The 22911-nt window shown below is 25.1% G+C and overlaps 1 protein-coding gene across 1 annotated transcript in view; it reads right to left on the bottom strand.

Moving 5' to 3' along the window:
- LOC122528831 (laminin subunit alpha-1) overlaps positions 1-22911 on the bottom strand; it is a 370357-nt gene that overhangs the window by 247668 nt on the left and 99778 nt on the right. Inside the window, exons 4-6 of the mRNA XM_043654368.1 lie at positions 19330-19560; positions 3801-4037; positions 2097-2258 (exon numbers count right to left, since the gene is read on the bottom strand). Of these exons, the coding sequence (XP_043510303.1) occupies positions 2097-2258; positions 3801-4037; positions 19330-19560 (630 nt within the window). The remainder of the gene's footprint in view (positions 1-2096; positions 2259-3800; positions 4038-19329; positions 19561-22911) is intronic.

The following is a 22911-nucleotide window of genomic DNA, read 5'->3' as shown; positions in this document are numbered from 1 at the left end:
TTTGGTGATATCTTTAGGGAAACAAATGATTATTGTTTTCACAAAAAGTTCACTATATACAAAGTAAATTGTATTTATTTTGCAATTTCCGATAATAAGCTATACAATAAGAAATATATAACGAGAAATCAGCGTTTGATCTGCTTTTAATGTTATTAAAAAAATTATAAATTATCCACGTGACACTTCCAAAATCAGGCATACAATGATTTAAAATTTAAGATAGTAATTAAAGTACAAATACTATAATTCCCAATTTATGAAAAAACAATTACATTGTTTTGAATGTTCTTTGTTATATACAACTAAAAAAAATATTAAAAAATATAATTTATAACAAACAAGTGAAAATAAAAATAAACTCATTATTGAAAACTGTACACATTATTTTTGTATGTAGTTAACTATTTATGGATACAGAGTTTGCTAATATCATTTGTTTTCATAAAGATATCATCAAAAAACTAGTTTGACTTCTTTGACTGTACGCATAAAAGTGAACAAAAAGTATTCGTACACTGAATAAAAAGTTGTTGATATTTTAAACTGTTGGAACATTGAGGATGTAGAAAAACATCATATAATATATGGTAGAAATCGTTAATGTATTATATTTCAAAATGTAAGTGTTTAAAATGATTTACTAAAGATTGATAATTAGTGTACAATATTTTGATGTTCTATCAATTCTCTGTACACTTTTTCCAAATCAGATAATTTTTATCTTCTTTTTTTATGTTTAATATATTCCAACAGAGTATATGATTTACTGTACATAGATTTTTAACAAATTAAACTTAATTAAAATACTGCACTGCGAATGTTACTTATATTTTTGTAAAGATAATTGAAAAAATAGAATCTAGATGGAAAATTATTTTGTAATTTATTTTAAATATGTTATTTTTTTTGTATTACAGCAGGACTCCATTTATTTGAACAAAATTTTAATTAATATCCGATTGAATAATATTGGCTAGACTACTTATTAATTAAAACCATTCAAACCTAAATTCAAATTATATAAATGAAAAATTATTAGTAGAGTTGTTATATGTATTCCTATTATATATATATATAAACTATTGTTCATCAACAAGTTCGTATACATAGAATTTTCGTCAGGGATCGAAATTAATAGGTTCTTTTCATTTTTAAAAAAAACTTTATTCAAACTTATATATTTCGTATAAAAAGTACCTATTTTTTTGTAAAAATTGTTACAGAAAGAAGAGTTCAATTTTAGTATCCGCTACAAATATCGAGAACTTTTTTAATATTGATGAATAAATTATTTGTTCCTTCGACGGAAACATTTTTATTTTTGTATTTTGCAAATTCTATTCTGTCTGAAATTTTTACTTTCAAGTACGTTTATTTATCTGTTCTCATTGGAAGTTGTAATGTAAAAACATTTTTCGGAAAAGTTCTACGATCCATGTCTCAGATAGAACCTATTTAAAAATTTCTTAATATTTTTTAACTGAATTTTACTGGATGTACATTTTCGTATTGTGTACATTTGTGTACTTCTAATCCCATAAATGCACAAAAATCCACAATCAAATTATTATTGTAATGAATTATTTCCAAATCTCTAGAATTGACGGATTATATCAATTTGGCATGAATATCTATATATCTTAAAATGTTATGAGATTAGATAAAGATTATATATTATTAAATATATAATCCCTTATAATGTATATTTAATAATATATAATATAAATATATTTTAATATATATTATTATATTTAATAATATATATTAATATATTTAATATATAATAATATATATTAATATATTTAATATATAATAATATATATTAATATATTTAATATATAATAATATATATTAATATATTTAATATATAATAATATATATTAATATATTTAATATATAATAATATATATTAATATATTTAATATATAATAATATATATTAATATATTTAATAATATATATTCTTGTAGAGATATATTTAAATATATTTAAATATATTTAATAATATATAATCTTGTAGAAATTATAATCTTTTAAAAAAAATTCTATATGGAACTCATTTGTCATGCATACTTCATATAAACACCTGCTTACCTTTCCTATATGGACGTAGGAATCATCCGGGGTACAGTAACCTGTGCTACCATGCACGTTGCAGTCGCATGGCAAGCAAGGTTCAAATGCATCAGGGGTAACCCCGTTCGGTCTGTAATAACCAACTTGACACTTCTCGCAATTGATTCCAGTTGTATGATCCTGGAACAAATCATTTTATAAAGAACATTTAACACAAGTGTTTAAAATTCTACGTACGTTTTCTATTTAAATATACATACATTTTTACTTTCTACTTGATCGTTTTCTGTTTTAAACATTAGATATTTGATAACTTTGAAATTTAAACATTGGAGACACGTAACATTACAAAAGCTTTATAAGAAACATAATGTAGATTAGATGCCGATTTTAAAACAGAGATTAAGAAGATTAATTACGTAATAGCAAACATACAGAAATTAGTACATGTGTAATTTGAATGAATTTGTAATTATGAACTATATAAATAGGAAAATATTAATTTACAATATTTATGCATGATGTCACTGTATTATATATCATTAGGAGGCTCATGAAATGAAAATATAAATTTGGCTTTAATTATTATAGCTTTCGTATCTCATATTTATCGAGATTTCTTCAAAAAAAATTCAAATTTTTAAGTTTACAATATTTAGTCGTTCGAGCAGTCTAAGTTTACATTAATTAAAAAAATGTAGGTTAAGATTTTGTAAACTTATAGTGGACTTATATTCAATGATAAGAGGATTAAAAGAAATATCAACTTCTGCAGAATTAAAAAATGCACAGTCAACTTGTCTAAAAGTATTATCCAATATTGATAAATAAAATAGGTAATAAACTTAAACCTGATTCATACTAACAATTAGATCATATTTATTCACGACCACAATCGGTTCGCTAGCAATTGAAATTGCGATACTTTTGATCAGATTTGACTTGATTGTTATTTAATATTTTCAATCAATTTATTGCTATTCACAAAATTAAATTGTCGACCAAAGAGGAAAGAAATTTCGAATTTGTTTTTTTCTGGACATTTTGCAATATCCGACGTACCCAGAACCATTATCTTTTCGTTCGTAATACAACATCAAATATTAACGCAATTTTCATTCAAAAATACTTTAGAATGACATTGTTTATTCCTCAAGTGAATATTAATGAAAATTGTTTCTGATTGTTCTGATTGACGAATATAAATACCTTGGTGAAAATCTAGATTGTGACTGATTGTAATCCAATTGCTAGTGTGAATCAAGTTTTATAGTTGCAAATAAAAACGTTATATGTAGTGGAAACAAAAGTTAATAGATAATCTGTAAATGTCTTGTACTTAAACGAAAGGAAAATATATTAAATCTCTATTGCAAACTTTTCTTTTCCCTCTCTTTTCAATGAATACTACAAGATCATAAAATCTCAAATTCCTTTTCCTTAGTTATAACTGAACTGTAAATTGCAATAAAATAAGCAAGTCATTGTAAAGAAAAGAAGAACATAATGTTTTAACATATTATTATATACAAATGAATAAAAGTGCAATATACACTTAGCAAATCTGTAAACTGAGTGATTCTCCATTTATTCTTTCTACGTTAAGATTCATATATAAATAGAAAAGCTCGTGTAGCATCGATCATCTTGTTTGCAAGCCAAATGAACAATATAGAAACAAATTTCGTTTAATGATTTTTCATTCGAGAAATTCGGGCTTACTGTGCAATTAATGCAGACGCCACCGCCACGAAATTTCCCACGAATGTCCATAGACATTTTTCTGTCGGCCACATCCTGATCATATCTGCACGAGGTTGCATGTCCATTGCAGTTGCATTTCTCGCAGTGAAAGCCCTTCGCAGCTGTGCCAGGTTTCCACGGAATCTGATTGTACATGGGACAGCATTTTTCACATCTTTCGCCGCACGTGTGGCGCTCGCATTCGCATTCTTGATGCTGAGAAACAATACCACCACTTAATGGAGCTTTATTAATCTTCCCGATAGCGTTACTCGCTAGATATCCGATTCCTCTACGTGTTTACCAGCAAAACAATTTACTTTCTGTTACATTTCAAGTAAATCATTGTTCAAGCGTCAATTGATTTTGTGTTAGTATATCAGGCAATGCAGAAGTATATTCATCGTGTAGGATTTTATTTGCAGAGTGTGCAAAAGCTACGTTCTTATCGAAGCAAGTGTTTCATTTATTAGTGTTACAATAGTTAGTATTTTTAGTATTTACATTGTTAGTATTATCAATGTCTCATAAATGGTGTGAATTCGTTGTGAAACTTGGTTACTTGACATCAAGTATTTATATTAACCATTTGCGCTGGCAACTGATTGCGGACCATAACGAGTGGCTAAATACAATAATACAATAATACGGTGTGTACAATAATTCACTATAAAATAAGTCGCTTTCTTTTTGAACTCGTCGCTGTGATATCACTGGATAGGAATTATTAAGAAGTAATAAATTTATTATTTGCTTTGCCTGGGTTATAAATATACTTAAATATACTTAAAACTGAGGAAATGTTGCAATTTTGGGACAAAAAATTCTCGACGTGCGTGGCACGTCATTCCAGCGCAAGAGATTAATACTAAATATAAATATATTAAATATATTATAATTAATATAAATAATATAAATATATTAATATATTAAATAATAATAATAATATATAAATATATCAATATATTAAATAATAATATATAAATATATTAATATATTAATTAATAATATACAAATATATTAAATATATTAAGTATTAAAAGTACCCACAGATATAATTTTCATGCATTAATTTCAAATTGTGTTCTGATAAATTAAAAGACAGATTATACGAATTAGATAATACGCATATCTATTTAATTATTATGTTACAAAATATGTGGAAGTATTTATAAAGTTTATATTCCAAGATCAAAACAATGAAAATGACACATAAATAAAAATGTCACTTGAAACTTGTTTCTTAAATTATAATAGATAGTATTCTAGAAATGTATCAGTGTCAATGGTTGACAAACTTTCCTTTTCACCTCACGTTTATTATAACAGTCTAATAAAAACTTGGGTCTAACAATGAGAAATATGAAATATGAATGAGATAAGAAGAACGATTTTCGAACTGATTTATTGATACTAACAGATTTTTAACAAAAAAATAACTTGAAAAATAAATGAATTTAATATTAAAATTCATAACATGAATTTTTTCTATAGTTTATCTGCCGTATATAAAATATAATTTAATAAATAAAAATGCTATATTGGTATAACCTTTTTGCTTCAAATGTAGAAATAATCATTTTTCTAGTCTTATAGTCATATTCGAAAAATTCTGATAAACTTTCAACGAAATCAATTTACTTTCCATAATTTGATTTTCAATTCATACGAGACTAAACATTAACAAATACAGATAAATTTTAATTTTAAAATTAATTTCGAGCTGGAAAACAATTGCAAGTTATCTATCATTAAAAAGCGACTTGTGTCATGAAAATAGCCTTTTGTTGACGAAATCTTCAATCAATAATCATTATAATATACAGTTTAATCATTATGTTATTATAATGATCATTGCTAAACTATCAACTAAGGGTTTTATCAACAAAAAGATATTTGCATAGCACAAGACATTTTTAATGAAAAATAAATTATGCCGATAAGCATCTAAGCTTTCCAAATATAATTGTACGTATATAATACGAAAGTAAATACAAAAATAATGAGCCGAAAAGTCAAAGATTTATAAATTCAAATTAATATAGTGTAAGCGATTTTTCGAATGACATTGCGAGAAAATTAAAATACATCCATATCGAACATATTTAAAAAAGAATTTTTTAGTGGAATAATTTCATTCCTTCAATTATTTACGCATTTCATTCCGAAAACAATCTTCTTTGAGAATAATTACGTTCTTCTTTACTTTATCTGCCTTGTAACAAAATAAGAAAATATGAAATAACTATAAGAAAATGCAATATTTGATATAAAAATAAAATTACAGAAAAACAAGATCTAAATTTAAAACGTTGCCACAAAGCTCCTGACGATATCTCTCTAAAAAAAAAAAAATTAAAAATAATATCTATTTTATTTAAAAATTACAAATACAAGAACAAGTTTTTAATAATACTCGAAAAGGGAGAAGAAGCTAAGCTTTATATTGATTTATGCTTTTTCATCACATTTCTGAGAAGTTAATGTCTCGCCGCTGATTTACCGAAATTGAAAAAATGATGCGAGTGAATAATATCGTACTTCCTATTTCTAGCATTTTTCCATGATCGTCGAATCAATTAACGCGGAAGACGTAATAGATATCGAACGATGCACATAAGTGTATTTTATATACCGCGGCACAGCCGAGAGCAACGAAGATGCTTCTTTATGCCCCGCGATATATGTAGATATCCGGTACTGCGCTTGAGTAGGAGCCACGCAATCGCTTCTTTGTGACGTTTCGAAATTTATGAGAGCGTTAAGATAACCGGGTGCGTTATCGAAGACATTAATTCACGCGCGGTTCGATTGGCCTGCGATTTTTATATCAGTTAACGTAATTCCTGAGAAGAAGTTTCTGTGAACTTTCGTGCATTGTTCGGAATACGTAGCTCGACTTTTGAATTGTTTGTTGTTCATTGTTAGTTAAAAATGTGACAAGAGAATCATAATTACTTTAATTTTTAATAAAAAATATTAAAATATTATAATGTTTGTAGTACTTGCAAATTACTTATTTATAAAATAAAGTATGGATCGTTAAATATAATTTAACAAAATATATATTATTTTAATATTTATTAATTATTATTAATTGTCAATAATATTGCTATATATTGTATATGATACTATATTATCTACGATATTATATACTATTTTTATTATTATTATTATTACTAATTATAATACTCTAATAATATTATAATATAATAACAATAATAATACTGTTTTATACTATAATAAATATAATATTGTTATATGTATATAAAATTATAAAATATAAGAAATATATCAATTCTGTGACATAAAAGTTAAATACATGCTAAATATATGCTATGAAATCCTAAAAAATAATGGATTTCAAATTTTTCGTTTTAACAATTGCTTTTGACAAATTTAATTCCAATTTTTATTGAAATAATGACTACATATACTAGCAATTTTAGGATGCAGAGCAGTTATATTATTTTGTTTTCTCTGATCCTTTATTTCATTACTGAATTATTACATTAAAGTAAACACTTGAAAGAGCAATTAATAATTATCTTCCAAACAAAAATAAACAAATTACAGAAGGTTAAAAATAAAAAGAAACTTAAGTTTATATAGGTGTAAATTTAAGTTTTTTCACACATTTTCTAATGAAAATATTTATTTATTATTTTAATTACACAAATTAAAATTGCAAATATTTTTCATATGTTTCATATAAAACATAAAATACTTAAAATTAAATTTATAATACTTTAAAACAATCTAAAATTGTATCACGATTTAAAAATTAATATGAAAAGCCCCTTCTGTAGTAAAATTACACATTTCACATGGAATATTAAAAATGGTACAAAGATCTTCCTCTATAATAAAATTTCCATTCATTAAAATTTTTCTAGTAAGATCAGTCTAATTCAAAATTCTAAATAAAATTTGTTATTCAATAATAATTTACAATCTAATTTAACTTTCTGTTATAATTTTAAATTTAATTATAATTATTATATTAATCAATTTAATTTAATATAATAAAATCTAATATCAATTTAATATAATAAAATAGTTGATGTTTGTTTAAGTACAAAATACAAAGTCGGTTCAGTTTTAGAATCACTATACGCTTGGTTTAGTTACTCACTATCATACACGCAATATACTTGGCTGTTATATTATATGTTCAGCTAGAGTAACTATTATCGAGCACTTTGGTCTAGAGAACGCGAACTAATATACGACATTTAGTTTCCCTTTTAAATGACAAGGCCACCCACGTTGGCTTAACCCTATGTTCTCTCTTTAAATTTATCGACTCTGTTTGTACATTTATATTTCTAAAAAATAGGATTTTCCTTTGCAACACTCAATAACAATAGCACGCTACTTTGCATCGTTTTATTTTTATTTCAAATTTGAATTTCATTCCTCTTCATATTTTCCTTCACAGAAAAACTTAAAAGTTGTATAATAATTGAAATATACGATTTTAATAAATAAAATGTGTATTATAGGTGTTACAATAATGGAGTTGTATTATTTTGAATTTAAATATTTAACAAATATTTTCAAATAAAGTTGAATTTCTTTTGTTTTCTTCAACTAACGATTTTTTAATATTTTTAAATATTATTATTATTATAAGATTTCAAGAACTAATGATCTTACTATAGCAAGAAAATAATTATGTTAAATACATGCTACATGAGTTGAATATTAGACGTATAAGTATTTGGTGAATTTAAAAAATTTTTCAATTCATAATTTTTCGATTTAAAACATTTAATAAATAAAAAACATTACTAATTACATATTTGATACTTTTTCCGAGTACATTTCAAGATATTCTCATTTAATAATGATATACACAAAGATGATAAACTTAGTATTTATTTCTTGGAATTTACTTATTTTTAAAAACGAAATGAAGAAATATACACACAATTGCTTCTAAAAACAACGGATAATAATATATAAATAATACAAAAAAAAAAGGAAAAGAAGTCTTTCAAAATAAATTTTAAATACAATTTAATTAAAAAACTAAGCTAAAAATGTTTTGTATAATTAGGAAAATTATACAATTTATTGAAATTTATTATATTTTCATTTTAGAAAACGAAAACTTCAACTTTTAATGTGGCAATGTAAATTTAAAACTATTTTAAGAAATATATAGATCTTATAGAAAAAAATGATTGCGACCTCGATGTTGAATTAAGATAAATTTTAAATGTAAAAGTTTAATAATTAAGTCTGCTCGACTTTTAAAATCTTACATTATTTGAGTTCAAATCGACGTAAGTCAGATTGGTTTCTATCTACAAAAATATTTAAATTATTTGTACGAAAGGACTATAATTTATAAATTATTTATATATTTATTAATAAATATTTATAATTATTTTAACATATCAGTGTTTTAAATTTAGAATTTAAATAAAATTATATAAATTATAATAAATAATTATTTTTAAATTATATTATAGTAATATTAATAGTAATATTAAGAGTTGCATTTTTAACCTTATTTGAACGAAAAATTTTATGTTATATACAAAATTGAAAAGGTCCTAATAAATTATTATTAAAGGTTTATTTCAACGTGATATATTAAAATTAATTTTTAAAGAAATATTAACTTTAAAGAATTATTAACTCATACATGAAAAGATCATCTATTAATGTAATGCCTTACTACTTATTAAAATATAAAATTATAAAATATTAAATCTATTAAAAAATATAGAAAAGCGATTGAATGAATTAAATTAAACAATATGAGATAATGTAATTTATCAGATATTTACATTAACCGTTCGTTCAGCGATTTTAGTAAATTATTAAACATTCGTTGTGAATAGTAATCACACTTTACGAGCAGAATTACAAATCTATAAATGATAAAGTTTACAAGACTTGTTTATGTGGTAACTCGGAGATATTCTCAGCGCCAGATGTGGGAGCAGTAAATTGTAATTTACATTTTTTACGATGCATCACAGACCTCATTGTATTTTCATTATTGGCCATTGTCATTCATGAGGATAGACGCACGGGAAACAATTAATGACAGCTTCAATGAAACATTATCAAATGATTTAGTGAGATCGAAGACTTAATTAACGTCAGAATATATACTTCGTGTATACAACAAGCATGATATTTGTGATCAATATGTTGCTCCACAAAATAATTGTACAGTAAGAACATTTTTCAAAGAGCGATCTGATAAGACCTAATATGTTATATTTCTAGATGTATTGCGAAGAAATATTTTTCTATATAAAAATATTGAAACATTAAAAATACTGAGTTAAAAAGTTAATATTAAAATATTAACAATTATTTAAAAATATTTAAGATAATATTAAAGCAACGAAAATTGATGAATGTATAATATATTATCTAAAAAATTAATTGAAGAAGTATCTAACATGAATCTAGAATTTAATAAAAAAACTTAGATAAAAATTTGGAATTTATTATACTTCCGATACTTCTATAATACAAAACTTCAATTTTTAATATGTTATGAAACAATATAAATTTACAATTGTTTACGAAACATATTTTAAATCTGTTTTCAAATCTGTTAAAATTTGTCAAATCATTTAAATCTCTGCTGATGTTATTTATGATATAACGTTAAAAAAGTATATATTTAATAAATAAATTAATGTATACAAATGTATATATGCTGATGTTATTTATGATATAATATTAAAAAATGTGTGTGTGTGTAAACATTTTTCATTAGATCATAAATATATTATATCATATATAACATCAGCAGAGAAAAAGAGATTTAGAATATATGTTCCTTAAAAGTATATATATCAATATACATAGAGATGTTATTTTAATTATAAGTAAGACAAAATAATATTCTTTGATACTAAAACATCTATTATAAACAATTTTTTAATTAATTCTATTCTTAATTAATAATTATCAAATTCTACTTTTTAATAGGAAGCTACAAAAAGAAATTCCAAGCATTTACAAAATTCAAGAATTTTATAAAGAAATTAAAACATATATAAATAATAATATTGTGATAAATCCTTGATTCCTAATAAGTTAAATGGATTGGTTTATTATTTCTTTCCTCATTTTGAATAGATTTATAGTTCAAATTTAAATTTATAATTCAAATTTGAATTATTAACTATTTCTACTGCATTTTCTTCAGTTTTTTTTTATGTCTCTAAGTTTAATATTTTAATCTCTTCATATCTGTCACAAATAATAATTTTATGATGTTCAAACATGAATAATTATAATAAATAAAAATAAAATATTCATATAATTTCCACACTATGATTTAACTACAAAAACATTTTAATATATACATTTATATGTACACATCTGTGTGATACTGACTGATACTCATTGACAGGCATTAACACACTTTAAATTAATAGCTATATAACACACATAGCTATTAAATTAAATGAAAAAAAAAAAATATATATATAAATACACAACATTGGTTCTTAATTAATTAGTAACTTATTTACATAAATAATCAAACGAAATGTATCAAAAATAATATCATCAATTTTGCAGTTTCGAAAAAAAAAGAAAAAACAATGCTGCTATATTCACAACAATTTAATTAAAAAACTGAATTTAAAAAAACATTTATACGATACTACACGATTAACAACTCCAGGTGTAAATTTTTTAATTTACAAAAATGAAATTCTTCAATTAAAAAAAATTTTAAAAATAAAACGACGAACGATTAGTGTTATGCGATGGATGGTGACAATTTGATTGAGACGTAACTGGAAAATATTTCGAATTCTCGGCCGGTGACTTCATATTCAACAATGCGATCGCAATTCGATCTACGTGCCAATCCGTCGATCGCACGCTGCGTCGGATCCGCCCAAAAACTAATTCAATTTATCCCGGTGAGCCTCGCCAAAAGTCAATTCTAATCGAATTGAATCCGTCGTCGAGCGAATGGTGTCGCGGTAAAAACCTACCATTGCCACCTGAATTTTTTAGACAATTCATGGCCCTTGTTAGTCGATGGTTCGAACGGAGTTACGATGTTGGCTGGCCATTAACCTTTTCGTTATAGCAACATGATACGATACAAGTACATTACAAGTAGAATACTAAAGACTGTATCGAGACGTATTGAAAATCAGAACTTCTGATATCTAAAATTGACAGGAAAATAAAAATGTTTGAGTAATGGAATTTTCGGATAATAGAACTGCCACATGAACTAGGGAGAGTGACATAACTGCTCTTTACTAGCTGAATTATGAAGATAAATGGACAAGATCTTCGTAATACATCGAAGAATATATCTCCGCCAGATTTTTATAGTTATAACTTGTAAAATTGAATTGTGTCACTTTTATCACAAATATGTGATTCAATTAATAGGTTCGAGCATTACAAAGTACACTTTTACAATACGAAGTAAATGTAATAATAAAATAGTAATTGTTATAATAATAAAATAAATTAATAATTTATTTAATATATTATAATTTATTTAATTTATGAATTTTAATTTATTTTAATATTTTAATATATCTATAATAAACAATTAATAATTGCTATAATAATAAAATAAATTAATAATTTATTTAATATATTATTATAATTTATTTAATTTATTGTTATGAATTTTAATTTATTTTAATATTTTAATATATTTATAATAAAAAAATTAATAATTGTTATAATAATAAAATAAATTAATAATTTATTTAACATATTATCATAATTTATTTAATTTATTGTTATTAATATTAATTTATTTTAATATTTTAATATATCTATAATAAAAAATTAATAATTGTTATAATAATAAAATAGTACAGAAAAGTCTCTATGTAGAAATCATTAAACAGTAGTCTTCCATATCTAAACTAATAACGAGACAAAAATGTTTGGTTAATGGATTTTTCAACTAATGGAACAATTTCTTTTCTCATATTAAACTGGATGTATTTAAATAAAAATATTAAAAAATCAGTTTGTCCCAATATTTAATCTTTTTTTTTTTTTAGTATTTTACGATTTTTCTATACATATGTCACAAGACATTGCCATAAAAATACATATATATATTGTTTTTCAGAAACATTTTGCTGAAAAATAGACAGAAATATTCAAATATTCAAATTATGTTAAAATGCTATATTTTTTTCACTACTGAATTAACTAACTTTTAGCACATTCTTAAGTACGTTCTTTTCTAAATGCCTTAATAAAATTGCTTTCATAAAATTTTACATCTCACACTTTAATAAGTTTTGTTTGCAATTATGAAAAACAGTATTCGTGAAATAATTTTGTAATTTCTATGAGACACGGTATTTATTACCAGTGCCATTCCGTTCTGAACATTAAAATATTCAGATAATGAGGATACTGCACTATACTATATAATATAGTATACTATAATATAAAATATAATATAAACAATATTAATATACAGTATACTATAATAGAATTATGAGTTGTCAGATTTATGATAATATATAAAATTTATATGTAGTATTATATTGTAGAAACAACTCGTATTTAGTGATCATATATAAAAATAACATATGCAGATACGTATAATCGAATTGACAATATTGTTCAATTAAAATTTTCTCTTCAATTTAAATTTTCTACAAATGTACAAAAATTATTAATTATTATTATATTAATTATTAATATACAAAAATTAATAATTATTATTATATTAATTATTAATATACAAAAATTATTAATTATTATCTTAATTATTAATATACAAAAATTAATAATTATTATTATATTAATTATTAATATACAAAAATTAATAATTATCATATTAATTATTAATATACAAAAATTTTTAATTATTATATTAATTATTAATATACAAAAATTAATAATTACTATTATATTAATTATTAATATACAAAAATTATTAATTCTTATTATATTAATTATTATTAATATATTAATCACTATTAGTTATCATAAAAAAAAAAGTACGATGAAAACGACGATAACATTAATTATAAATTGCATATCTTTCTTCTTCTTTCTTTTATCTGAAAGCACGCGACATCTACCACATGTATAGAACATCTACCATAATTCTTAACACGATCCTTGAGCTAAAATCCAGTTAGAAGTCGTCCGAGTTACTCGATAACGTGTCGAGCTGAGCATCGAGCATCGATCACCCCATGCATACAGGTAATTCACGTACAGGTAATACAAGAATAATGGAACGTGAGAATAACAGCTGGTCCTTTGACGCGGAGCACCGACCGGTGATTTTTTTCCAATTTTATATTTCTTAGAGGCGAGACGGCGCAGCGTGACACTCGCGAGGGTGATTAATGCACTACGGGGAAATGTTTCGCAACAATTAACTACGGCCCCGGTTCCCTCTTCGAGAAACGCTGAAAGAGCACGACTGTTAAAGCTCGAGTTCGCGAATGTGCCCATTCGCGGCCATTAACAGTGTATAGGATTTCTTATTACCATGGGCTGCATCATTCTGCGGTTCTGGGAACTGGGAGTTTCGAAGTGGAACAATTAATCTCACGCGGAAAGTTATTATCGTCTTATGCAACTCGTTATGAAGAAATCATGAAACACAGGGAGGGAAAATATTGATTTTTATTTTCTCTTCGATTCTCGTATTTGTTAGGTTATTAGGTGAGGATTACAATCTCACGTTATATTGTGACATCTTCGATTTCTTAAATTTAAAATTAAAACTTTTAACATTTTATTTAATCCGTCGAGTGTTTAATTCGTACGAAAGTATCGTACTGATGATTTTATAATCAATAATAAAATAACTCGTTAGAGCTTCAAAGATAATACACTGTGATATTATATATTGAATAAATATATACAAAAATATTTAAAAATGAATTTTTAATTTATATGCTTCAGTATTAAACTTTTAATCTCTTGGTAAACACTGTAAGGATTAAATTAATTACTGATACAGAATAAAGAAAGAATCGAAAACAGATACACAAAATATTTATCAATTATTCGACAATTATCGAATTATCGAATTTTATATTAACCACTTGCGCTGGCAAATGATTGCGAACCATAACGAGTGACCAAACTGTATACAATAATTCGTGGCTTTCTTTTTAAACTTGTCGGTATGATATCACTGGATAGAAATTATTGAGAAGTAATAAATTTGCGTGGATTATACTTAATTATATTTAAAACTGAGAAAGTATTGCAATTTTGGGACAAAAAATTCTCGACGTACGTGGCACGTCATTCCAGCGCAAGAGGTTAATACTTAATAAAAATATATTAAATATATTAATATATTAATTAATAACATACAAATATATTAAGTATTATAAGTATCCACAGATATAATTTTCATGCATTAATTTCAAATAGTGTTCTGATAAACTAAAAGACAGATTATACGAATTGGATAATATACATCTATTTAAATATTACGTTACAAAATATGTGGGAGTATTTATAAAGTTTATATTCCAAGATCAAAACAATGAAAATGACACATAAATAAAATTGTCACTTGAAACTTGTTTCTTAAATTATAATAGATAGTATTCTAGAAATGTATCAGTGTCAATAAGTTGATAAACTTTCCTTTTCACCTCACGTTTATTATAACAGTCTAATAAAAGATTGGATCTAACGACGAGAAATATGAATTGATTTATTGATACTAACAGATTTTTAACAAAAAATAACTTGAAAAATAAATGAATTTGATATTAAAATTCATAACATGAATTTTTTCTATAGTTTATCTGCCGTATATAAAATATAATTTAATAAATAAAAATGCTATATTGGTATAATCTTTTTGCTTCAAATGTAGAAATAATCATTTTTCTAGTCTTATAGTCATATTCGAAAAATTCTGATAAACTTTCAACGAAATCAATTTACCTTCCATAATTTGATTTTCAATTCATTCGAGACTAAACATTGACAAATACAGATAAATTTTAATTTTAAAATTAATTTCGAGCTGAAAAGCAATTGCAAGTTATCTATCATTAAAATGCGACTTGCGTGTCATGAAAATAGCTTTTTGTTGACAAAATCTTTAATCAATAATCATTATAATATATAGTTTATGTTATTATAATGATCATGACTAAACTGTTTTATCAACTAAGGGTTTTATCAACAAAAGGATATTTGTATAGCACGAGACATTTTTAATGAAAAATGAATTATGCCGATAAGCATCTAAGGTCTTCAAAATAATTGTACGTCTATAATACAAAAGTAAATACAAAAATAATGAGCCGAAAAGTTAAAGATTTGTAAATTCAAATTAATATAGTGTAAGCGATTTTTCGAATGACATTGCGAGAAAATTAAAATACATCCATATCGAACATATTTAAAAAAGAATCTTTTAGTGGAATAATTTCATTCCTTCAATTATTTACGCATTTCATTCCGAAAACAATCTTCTTTGAGAATAATTACGTTCTTCTTTACTTTATCTGTCTTGTAACAAAATAAGAAAATATAAAATAACTATAAGAAAATGCAATATTTGATATAAAAAAAAAATTACAGAAAAACAAAATCTAAATTTAAAACGTTGCCATAAAGCTCCTGACGATATCTCTCTAAAAAAAAAAAAAAATATTAAAAATAATATCTATTTTATTTAAAAATTACAAATACAAGAACAAGTTTTTAATAATACTCGAAAAGGGAGAAGAAGACAAGCTTTATATTGATTTATGCTTTTTCATCACATTTCTGAGAAGTTAATGTCTCGCCGCTGATTTACCGAACCAGCGCAAGAGGTTTAAAAAAATAAGAAAAGAATTTTAAAAGGAGAGCGTGCAAAGACATTTTCCGACAGTATCGTAAATCTCTAAAACTCGGTCTACCTTCCGAAATCACTCCTGTGTTCCTTCTTTGGTAGCTTTTGCAACCTCTACCTCTCATTAGCGAGAGAGAACGCGGAAAAAAGTTAACGACGTTCGAAAATTTGGAGCGACTCCCGCGCGATCGTACAAGAAACTTTAATGTACAGTAGTTTCTGCGGAGGGGCGGCAGTTTCTAACAGGGAATGGACTCCAAACGAAGAGCGATCCTGCCATTAGCAACGACGGTAGACAAAGGTCTGACAAGTTTATGGCATATCCGACAGATTTATTCCCTGGACCTCGGGTAGTCGGCACTCTAATCGGAGATACTCGTGAAATCTAACTTTAGAAAGGACTGTCTAAAAGAAAATGAAACTACATGATCACTTGCTTTCTAAACTTTTTTCTCTTTTTCCCAATAGATATTCCTTTCTTCGACGCGATAGCTGAGACCGCAGATGTTTGTGCATTTTTGGAACATTTAAAGAACATCGAAAGAACCGAAATAAATGAAACGTGCAAAAGAGAATAATTCATATTTCTGGTGATATTTAGTAAAAAGATATAAATTTCTATTCAGCTTCATTTTTTTGTAGCCACGTCTATGAAAATATCAAAACGCATGAATATCCAGAATCTACTTATAATTGAAAATGATTATTTGTTACTTTTTTAATGATCATACTATATGATACAAGTATAATCGTAATATTTAAAAAGAAATTGTCTTTCTTTTCTCATTCTTTTGGTTTTTAATTGTCTGTATATCGATGAAATTGATTTTTTTTTCATTTATACATTGTTTACATATTGACAAAAATTTAGAAAAATATCAGAAAAAAATTGTATAAATCACATTAAATGAATTTATTAAAAAAACTTATTTAAGAAAATCTAGACAAAATTTAGCTTTTTCTAACAGAATATGTCAAATATATATATATTATATATCACATTATATAATAATATAATATATAATATATAATAATATAATAATATAATATATAATATATAATAATATAATAATATAATATATAATAATATAATAATATAATATATAATATATAATAATATAATAATATATTATATTATATATTTCGATATATTACTTATTATATTTTAATGATACACTGAATTAGTCAAAATAATTAGATAAACGTTGAATATTTCCATATTAAATAATTCTATTCGACTCTATATAAAGACTATCACAGGTAGGTATTCAATATTTAACTGTATAAAAATCAAATACATATAAATATTACAGTAAATCAGAAAAGCCTAAATATAATTATCATCTGAAAATTTCAAATATTTAAAAAAAACAATTATTTGAAAGAAGTTATAGGTACTAATTAATTTATTATTTAATATTATATAGATTCAAAAAAAAAAAAAAAGAGTGTTTCTCATTATCATTTATCAGAAAGAAAAAGTCATGAAATCTGTTATATAATTATAGCTGCGTTAAAACGGTCATTATTATAATTATGATTAAAATAAATATTCATTTTATTATACATATGATAATTGGATTTTCATAGGTTGTGTCTTCGATTTATTTATACATTCTTCTAAACTTTTAAATGTAAGAAACATTAGAAAATTATTAAATAAAAATTAAAATCCATAGTGTGGATTCTATGTTTTTCCTATCTGAAATATTTAAAATTAGATAAATAGAAAATAAGACTTCTGTGATTGTGTATTAAGTAATATAACAAATTTATTTTATATTTATTAATTAATATTAAAAGGAAGAAAACAAAATATTTTAATAATTACTTTCAAAACCTTGTTATACGTTTAATTTTCAAATTAAAAACTCCATTAGGTCTCTCAAAAAGTATATTAAATAAAAGTTGTGGTATTGGTTAGAAAGGATCCAGCTGTTCCTTGATGGAAATCTTACAACGGGTTCGAGGCAAATGTGATAATTGCACAACTTGTAATCCGTCGAGAGTCAATGTGTGAATTTTACGACTTTTAATTTAGCACGAGTCAACATGTGAATTATAGGGCTCGTAACTCATCCTGAGATGACGTGTAAAATTCATGTATTCGAAATCGATATATTTAAGTATATATTTAGTGTAATATTATTCAAGTATCACGAGTGTGTATGTACTAACAAGTTAAATATATTGATGAATCAGAATTTATAGTTGTAAAAATTAACGCCTGATTTATCACCGATCAGAAACAAGTAAAATCTTTCATCTCCCATAAAAGATCAAACATAAAAGCGTAATATACATATTAAAATTTTCGCGCCAGTTTTATTTTCACTGTTTGTTACACACATAATCCGTTTTTGTAAATATTTTTATAAATAAGAAAATTCAAACAAAGGAATCTAGATGGAAAATTGATTTCCTTGCTAATTATTATGCAGAATATTGCACTTTATTATATATTTTTTCATGTTACGTGCATTGTGTTCATTTCTGCGCCATCAAATTTCTTATAAATGCGCAACAATCCGCAGTCTACGTGTAAGCTATAAAAATCACTATAAAAGTTAAATATAAAATCGCAAAATAAACTATACTCGCAATTGAAATTTTCGCTTCCACCTTATAATTTTATTTCCAGTTTCTATTCCATTAAACGTATAATTATAAGATCAATGATCTTTGACTTACTCTGTGTTGAACGCTGTAACGACATCTTGCCGCATGGCCAGAACACAGACATCTTCCGCCGATGTTGATTTCTTTAATAGAGTAAAACGCGCGCCTTTTGTCCGCGATTGTCTCTCCGCTACGTCGAAGACCCTGAAGCCGAAGCCGTACGTACCTGGCCTGCGTGAATTCCTGAAGGGTCGTGCTATGATTCAGGGCACCAGGTCTACCATTCACCAGGTGAGTATGGATCTAAAAGAAAATCGTTATTATGGAATATTAAATTAATTATTTGAGGTCATCAGAGTTTATTACAGTTTGAAAATTTATTTTATAAGTTCGCCACATCTAATATTAATTATCTGAGGTCGTCAGAGTTTATTACATAATTTATTACAGTTTGAAAATTTATTTTATAAGTTCGCCATTGTTTTGGAAATTTTTGGAAATACTTCATTTATTGGAATAATCAGTAGATTACTGTTTGACGAATTGTTTTGATATCAGTGGATTAACAGTATTTTGTTCGAAGTACTGAATATACGTACAAACGTATTTTTTTGTTTGAAGTGTCTCGAGGCATTGACTTGTGTAAAAAAAATCGTAAGATTCCATTTTAAAAAAAAGGTGTAATTAATAAGCGTAATATTTAAAAAGAAATTGTCTTCTTTTTCTCATTCTTTTGGTTTTGATTGTCTATATATCGATGAAATTGATTTTTCTTTTCATTTATACATTGTTTATATATTGATAAAAATTTAAAAAACATATCAGAAAATTGTATAAATCACATTAAATGAATTTATTAAAAAACTTATTTAAGAAAATCTAGACAAAATTTAGCTTTTTCTAACAGAATATGTCAAATATATATCACATTGTATAATAATATATTATATTACATATTTCGATATATTACTTATTATATTTTAATAATAAACTGAATTAGTCAAAATAATTAGATAAATGTAGAATATTCCCATATTAAATAATTCCATTCGACTCTATATAAAGACTATCACAAGTAGGTATTCAATATTTAACTTTATAAAAATCAAATACATATATACATTACAGTAAATCAGAAAAGCCTAAATATAATTATCATCTGAAAATTTCAAATATTTAAAAAAAAACAATAATTTGAAAGAAGTTGTATGTTATTATTTAATATTATATAGATTTAAAAAAAAAAGAGTGTTCCTCATATTCATTTATCAGAAAGAAAAAGTCATGAAATTTGTTATATAATTATAGTTGCGTTAAATTAAAAAAAAAAGGTGTAATTACATTTTACAACAGTATGAATGTAAAGAGTTAGGTTAGAAGATGATAGAGCTTGTTAAACAAATCATGCAAGACTTTTCTCTGTTTTCAATAAGAATGAAGCTCTGCAAAATTCATTCACTTATTAATAGAATAATTGTTTTTGCTCGTAATGCGAGAACTAAGTACAGAATAACGTTGATCTTGCGTCATCGGTCTCTAATAATGTTTCATATTGCGTGAACCACTGTAAAAAGTAATTATCCAAAGAAAATTGCAAAAAAAAGATTGTTTACAGGTAATCGAGAAAAATATTAAATAAATATTAATTTATTCTTATGAGTGGATCTTATGAATGGATCGAAACTGCTTGCAGAAAAGACATCAGCAGTCAATAATACGAAATTTAAGCGTTTAATTACAGCTACCAAATCTAGGAGAACGCTGAAATCGATGGAATAAATCATTCGTGAATGGTGCCGCGCGTTAAACGAGAAAACGAGTCCCGTAAATGGCGTTCCGCGGCTCCTATTATGGGACAATTACACAGGTTTCAGAATAGACGCGCCTACACTCTCCTATATCTAATTTTTTCGAAATTTTTTTCACCTAGACACATGATACAATACGCACTTCAAATTCTTTGCTTGGAATCAATTCTTCGATCCTCTACAAGTTTTCAAAATAACTATTGTATTAATATTTATTAATTTAGTTATTATAAATTGTTATTATTAATATATTATTAATTTAGTTACTATATTAATATTTACATTTATTTCTAATTAATTTAAAATTAGATAAATTAAATAATTTAATTTAATTTATCTAATTTATTATATTATTATTATTAATATATTATTAATTCAATTATATTAATATTTATATTTATTTCTAATTAATTTAAAATTAGATAAATTAAATAATTTAATTTATCTAATTTATCATATTATTATTATTAATATATTATTAATTTAGTTACTATATTAATATTTAAATTTATTTCTAATTAATTTAAAATTAGATAAATTAAATAATTCAATTTTATTTATCTAATTTATCATATTTACTATTATCGTTGTTATATATATTATATTTATTTCAACTAATTCCTAACCTAGAAATATAATTAATCTAAGAATCATCTGTAACAATAAACTTTATTCTCACACTAGCCAGTTAACACCTTGCGCTGGCAACTGGTTGCGCGGACCATAACGAGTGACCGAACCGTATGCAATAATTCATCGCTTTCTTTCTCCTTTGAACTCGTCGGTATGATATCACTAGACGGAAATTAATAAAAATTATTAAATAAACTTATCACTTTAACATATTTAAAACTAAGAAAATGTTGCAATTTGGGACACTAAAGTTCTCGATGTGCATTTGGCACGTCATTTTAACGCAAGAGGTTAATAAGTTTACCACTAGTTGAGACATTTCTCGCTACTATCAATTATATTAAGCAGCATTTCTAATTTGACGTTTCTTATCCTTGTTATCTAGCACACTTTGAAACCTGCAACAAGTGACAGCGAAAAACCATGATACCAGCAATGCTTTTTGACAGGCTTGAACAGAGTATACCCGTCCTTAATTTTCCTAGATCATGCGACGATGACACAGATGAGGAAACACTGACCTTTACCGAACGCAAGAGAAGAAAAAATAACGGTCCACGCTTCGATTACTGAACGTCTGACTGTCAAACAGAGTGACCGGTCTAGGACAATCGCAGTTACGACTCTTTCAATCGCTACACGACCACTCTACATTCCAATGGCAGTAAATACATTTTAGGGATAATGTTCTGGGGACACGCTTCTGCGCTTGCTAGAGGCAATTTCTCGCTGGTAGCCATCCTGTCATCGATCACGTTAACCACTTATTGTTAGATTGGAATAACGTCTGTCACACGAGATAATATAATCACATGACTAAAAGTATGTTCGCCGATTGAATTTCAATCCTCGGTGTCTAGGAGTCTGTTAGAGGAAGCCTTGATGATGCTCTCCACTAGCAGACCTCGAGATGAAACGCATGCCTTACCGTTTCTTTTGCTCTTATCTTCCTGTCCTCACTTCCTTACTAACCGAGCCTTCACTTAAGTTCCATAAAATAACAGAGATAAGATTCATAAGTGTAAGAAATTTTTATGATACACTGTATCTGTATCATACAAGAACTTTCGAAATTTATTAGCATTGTAGTATCATATTATCAAACCTTGAAATCAGTCCGAAAATATTCATATATTATAGAGGACATTACAAATTAATAAACAAAAGTTAATAAACAAATTGTATAATAATCTTAAATATATTGTTTATACGT

Source organism: Frieseomelitta varia, unplaced genomic scaffold (assembly GCF_011392965.1).
Source record: "Frieseomelitta varia isolate USP_RPSP 00005682 unplaced genomic scaffold, Fvar_1.2 scaffold_264, whole genome shotgun sequence".
Lineage (NCBI taxonomy): Eukaryota > Metazoa > Arthropoda > Insecta > Hymenoptera > Apidae > Frieseomelitta > Frieseomelitta varia.
This window is presented reverse-complemented; position numbering and strand designations above follow the sequence as displayed.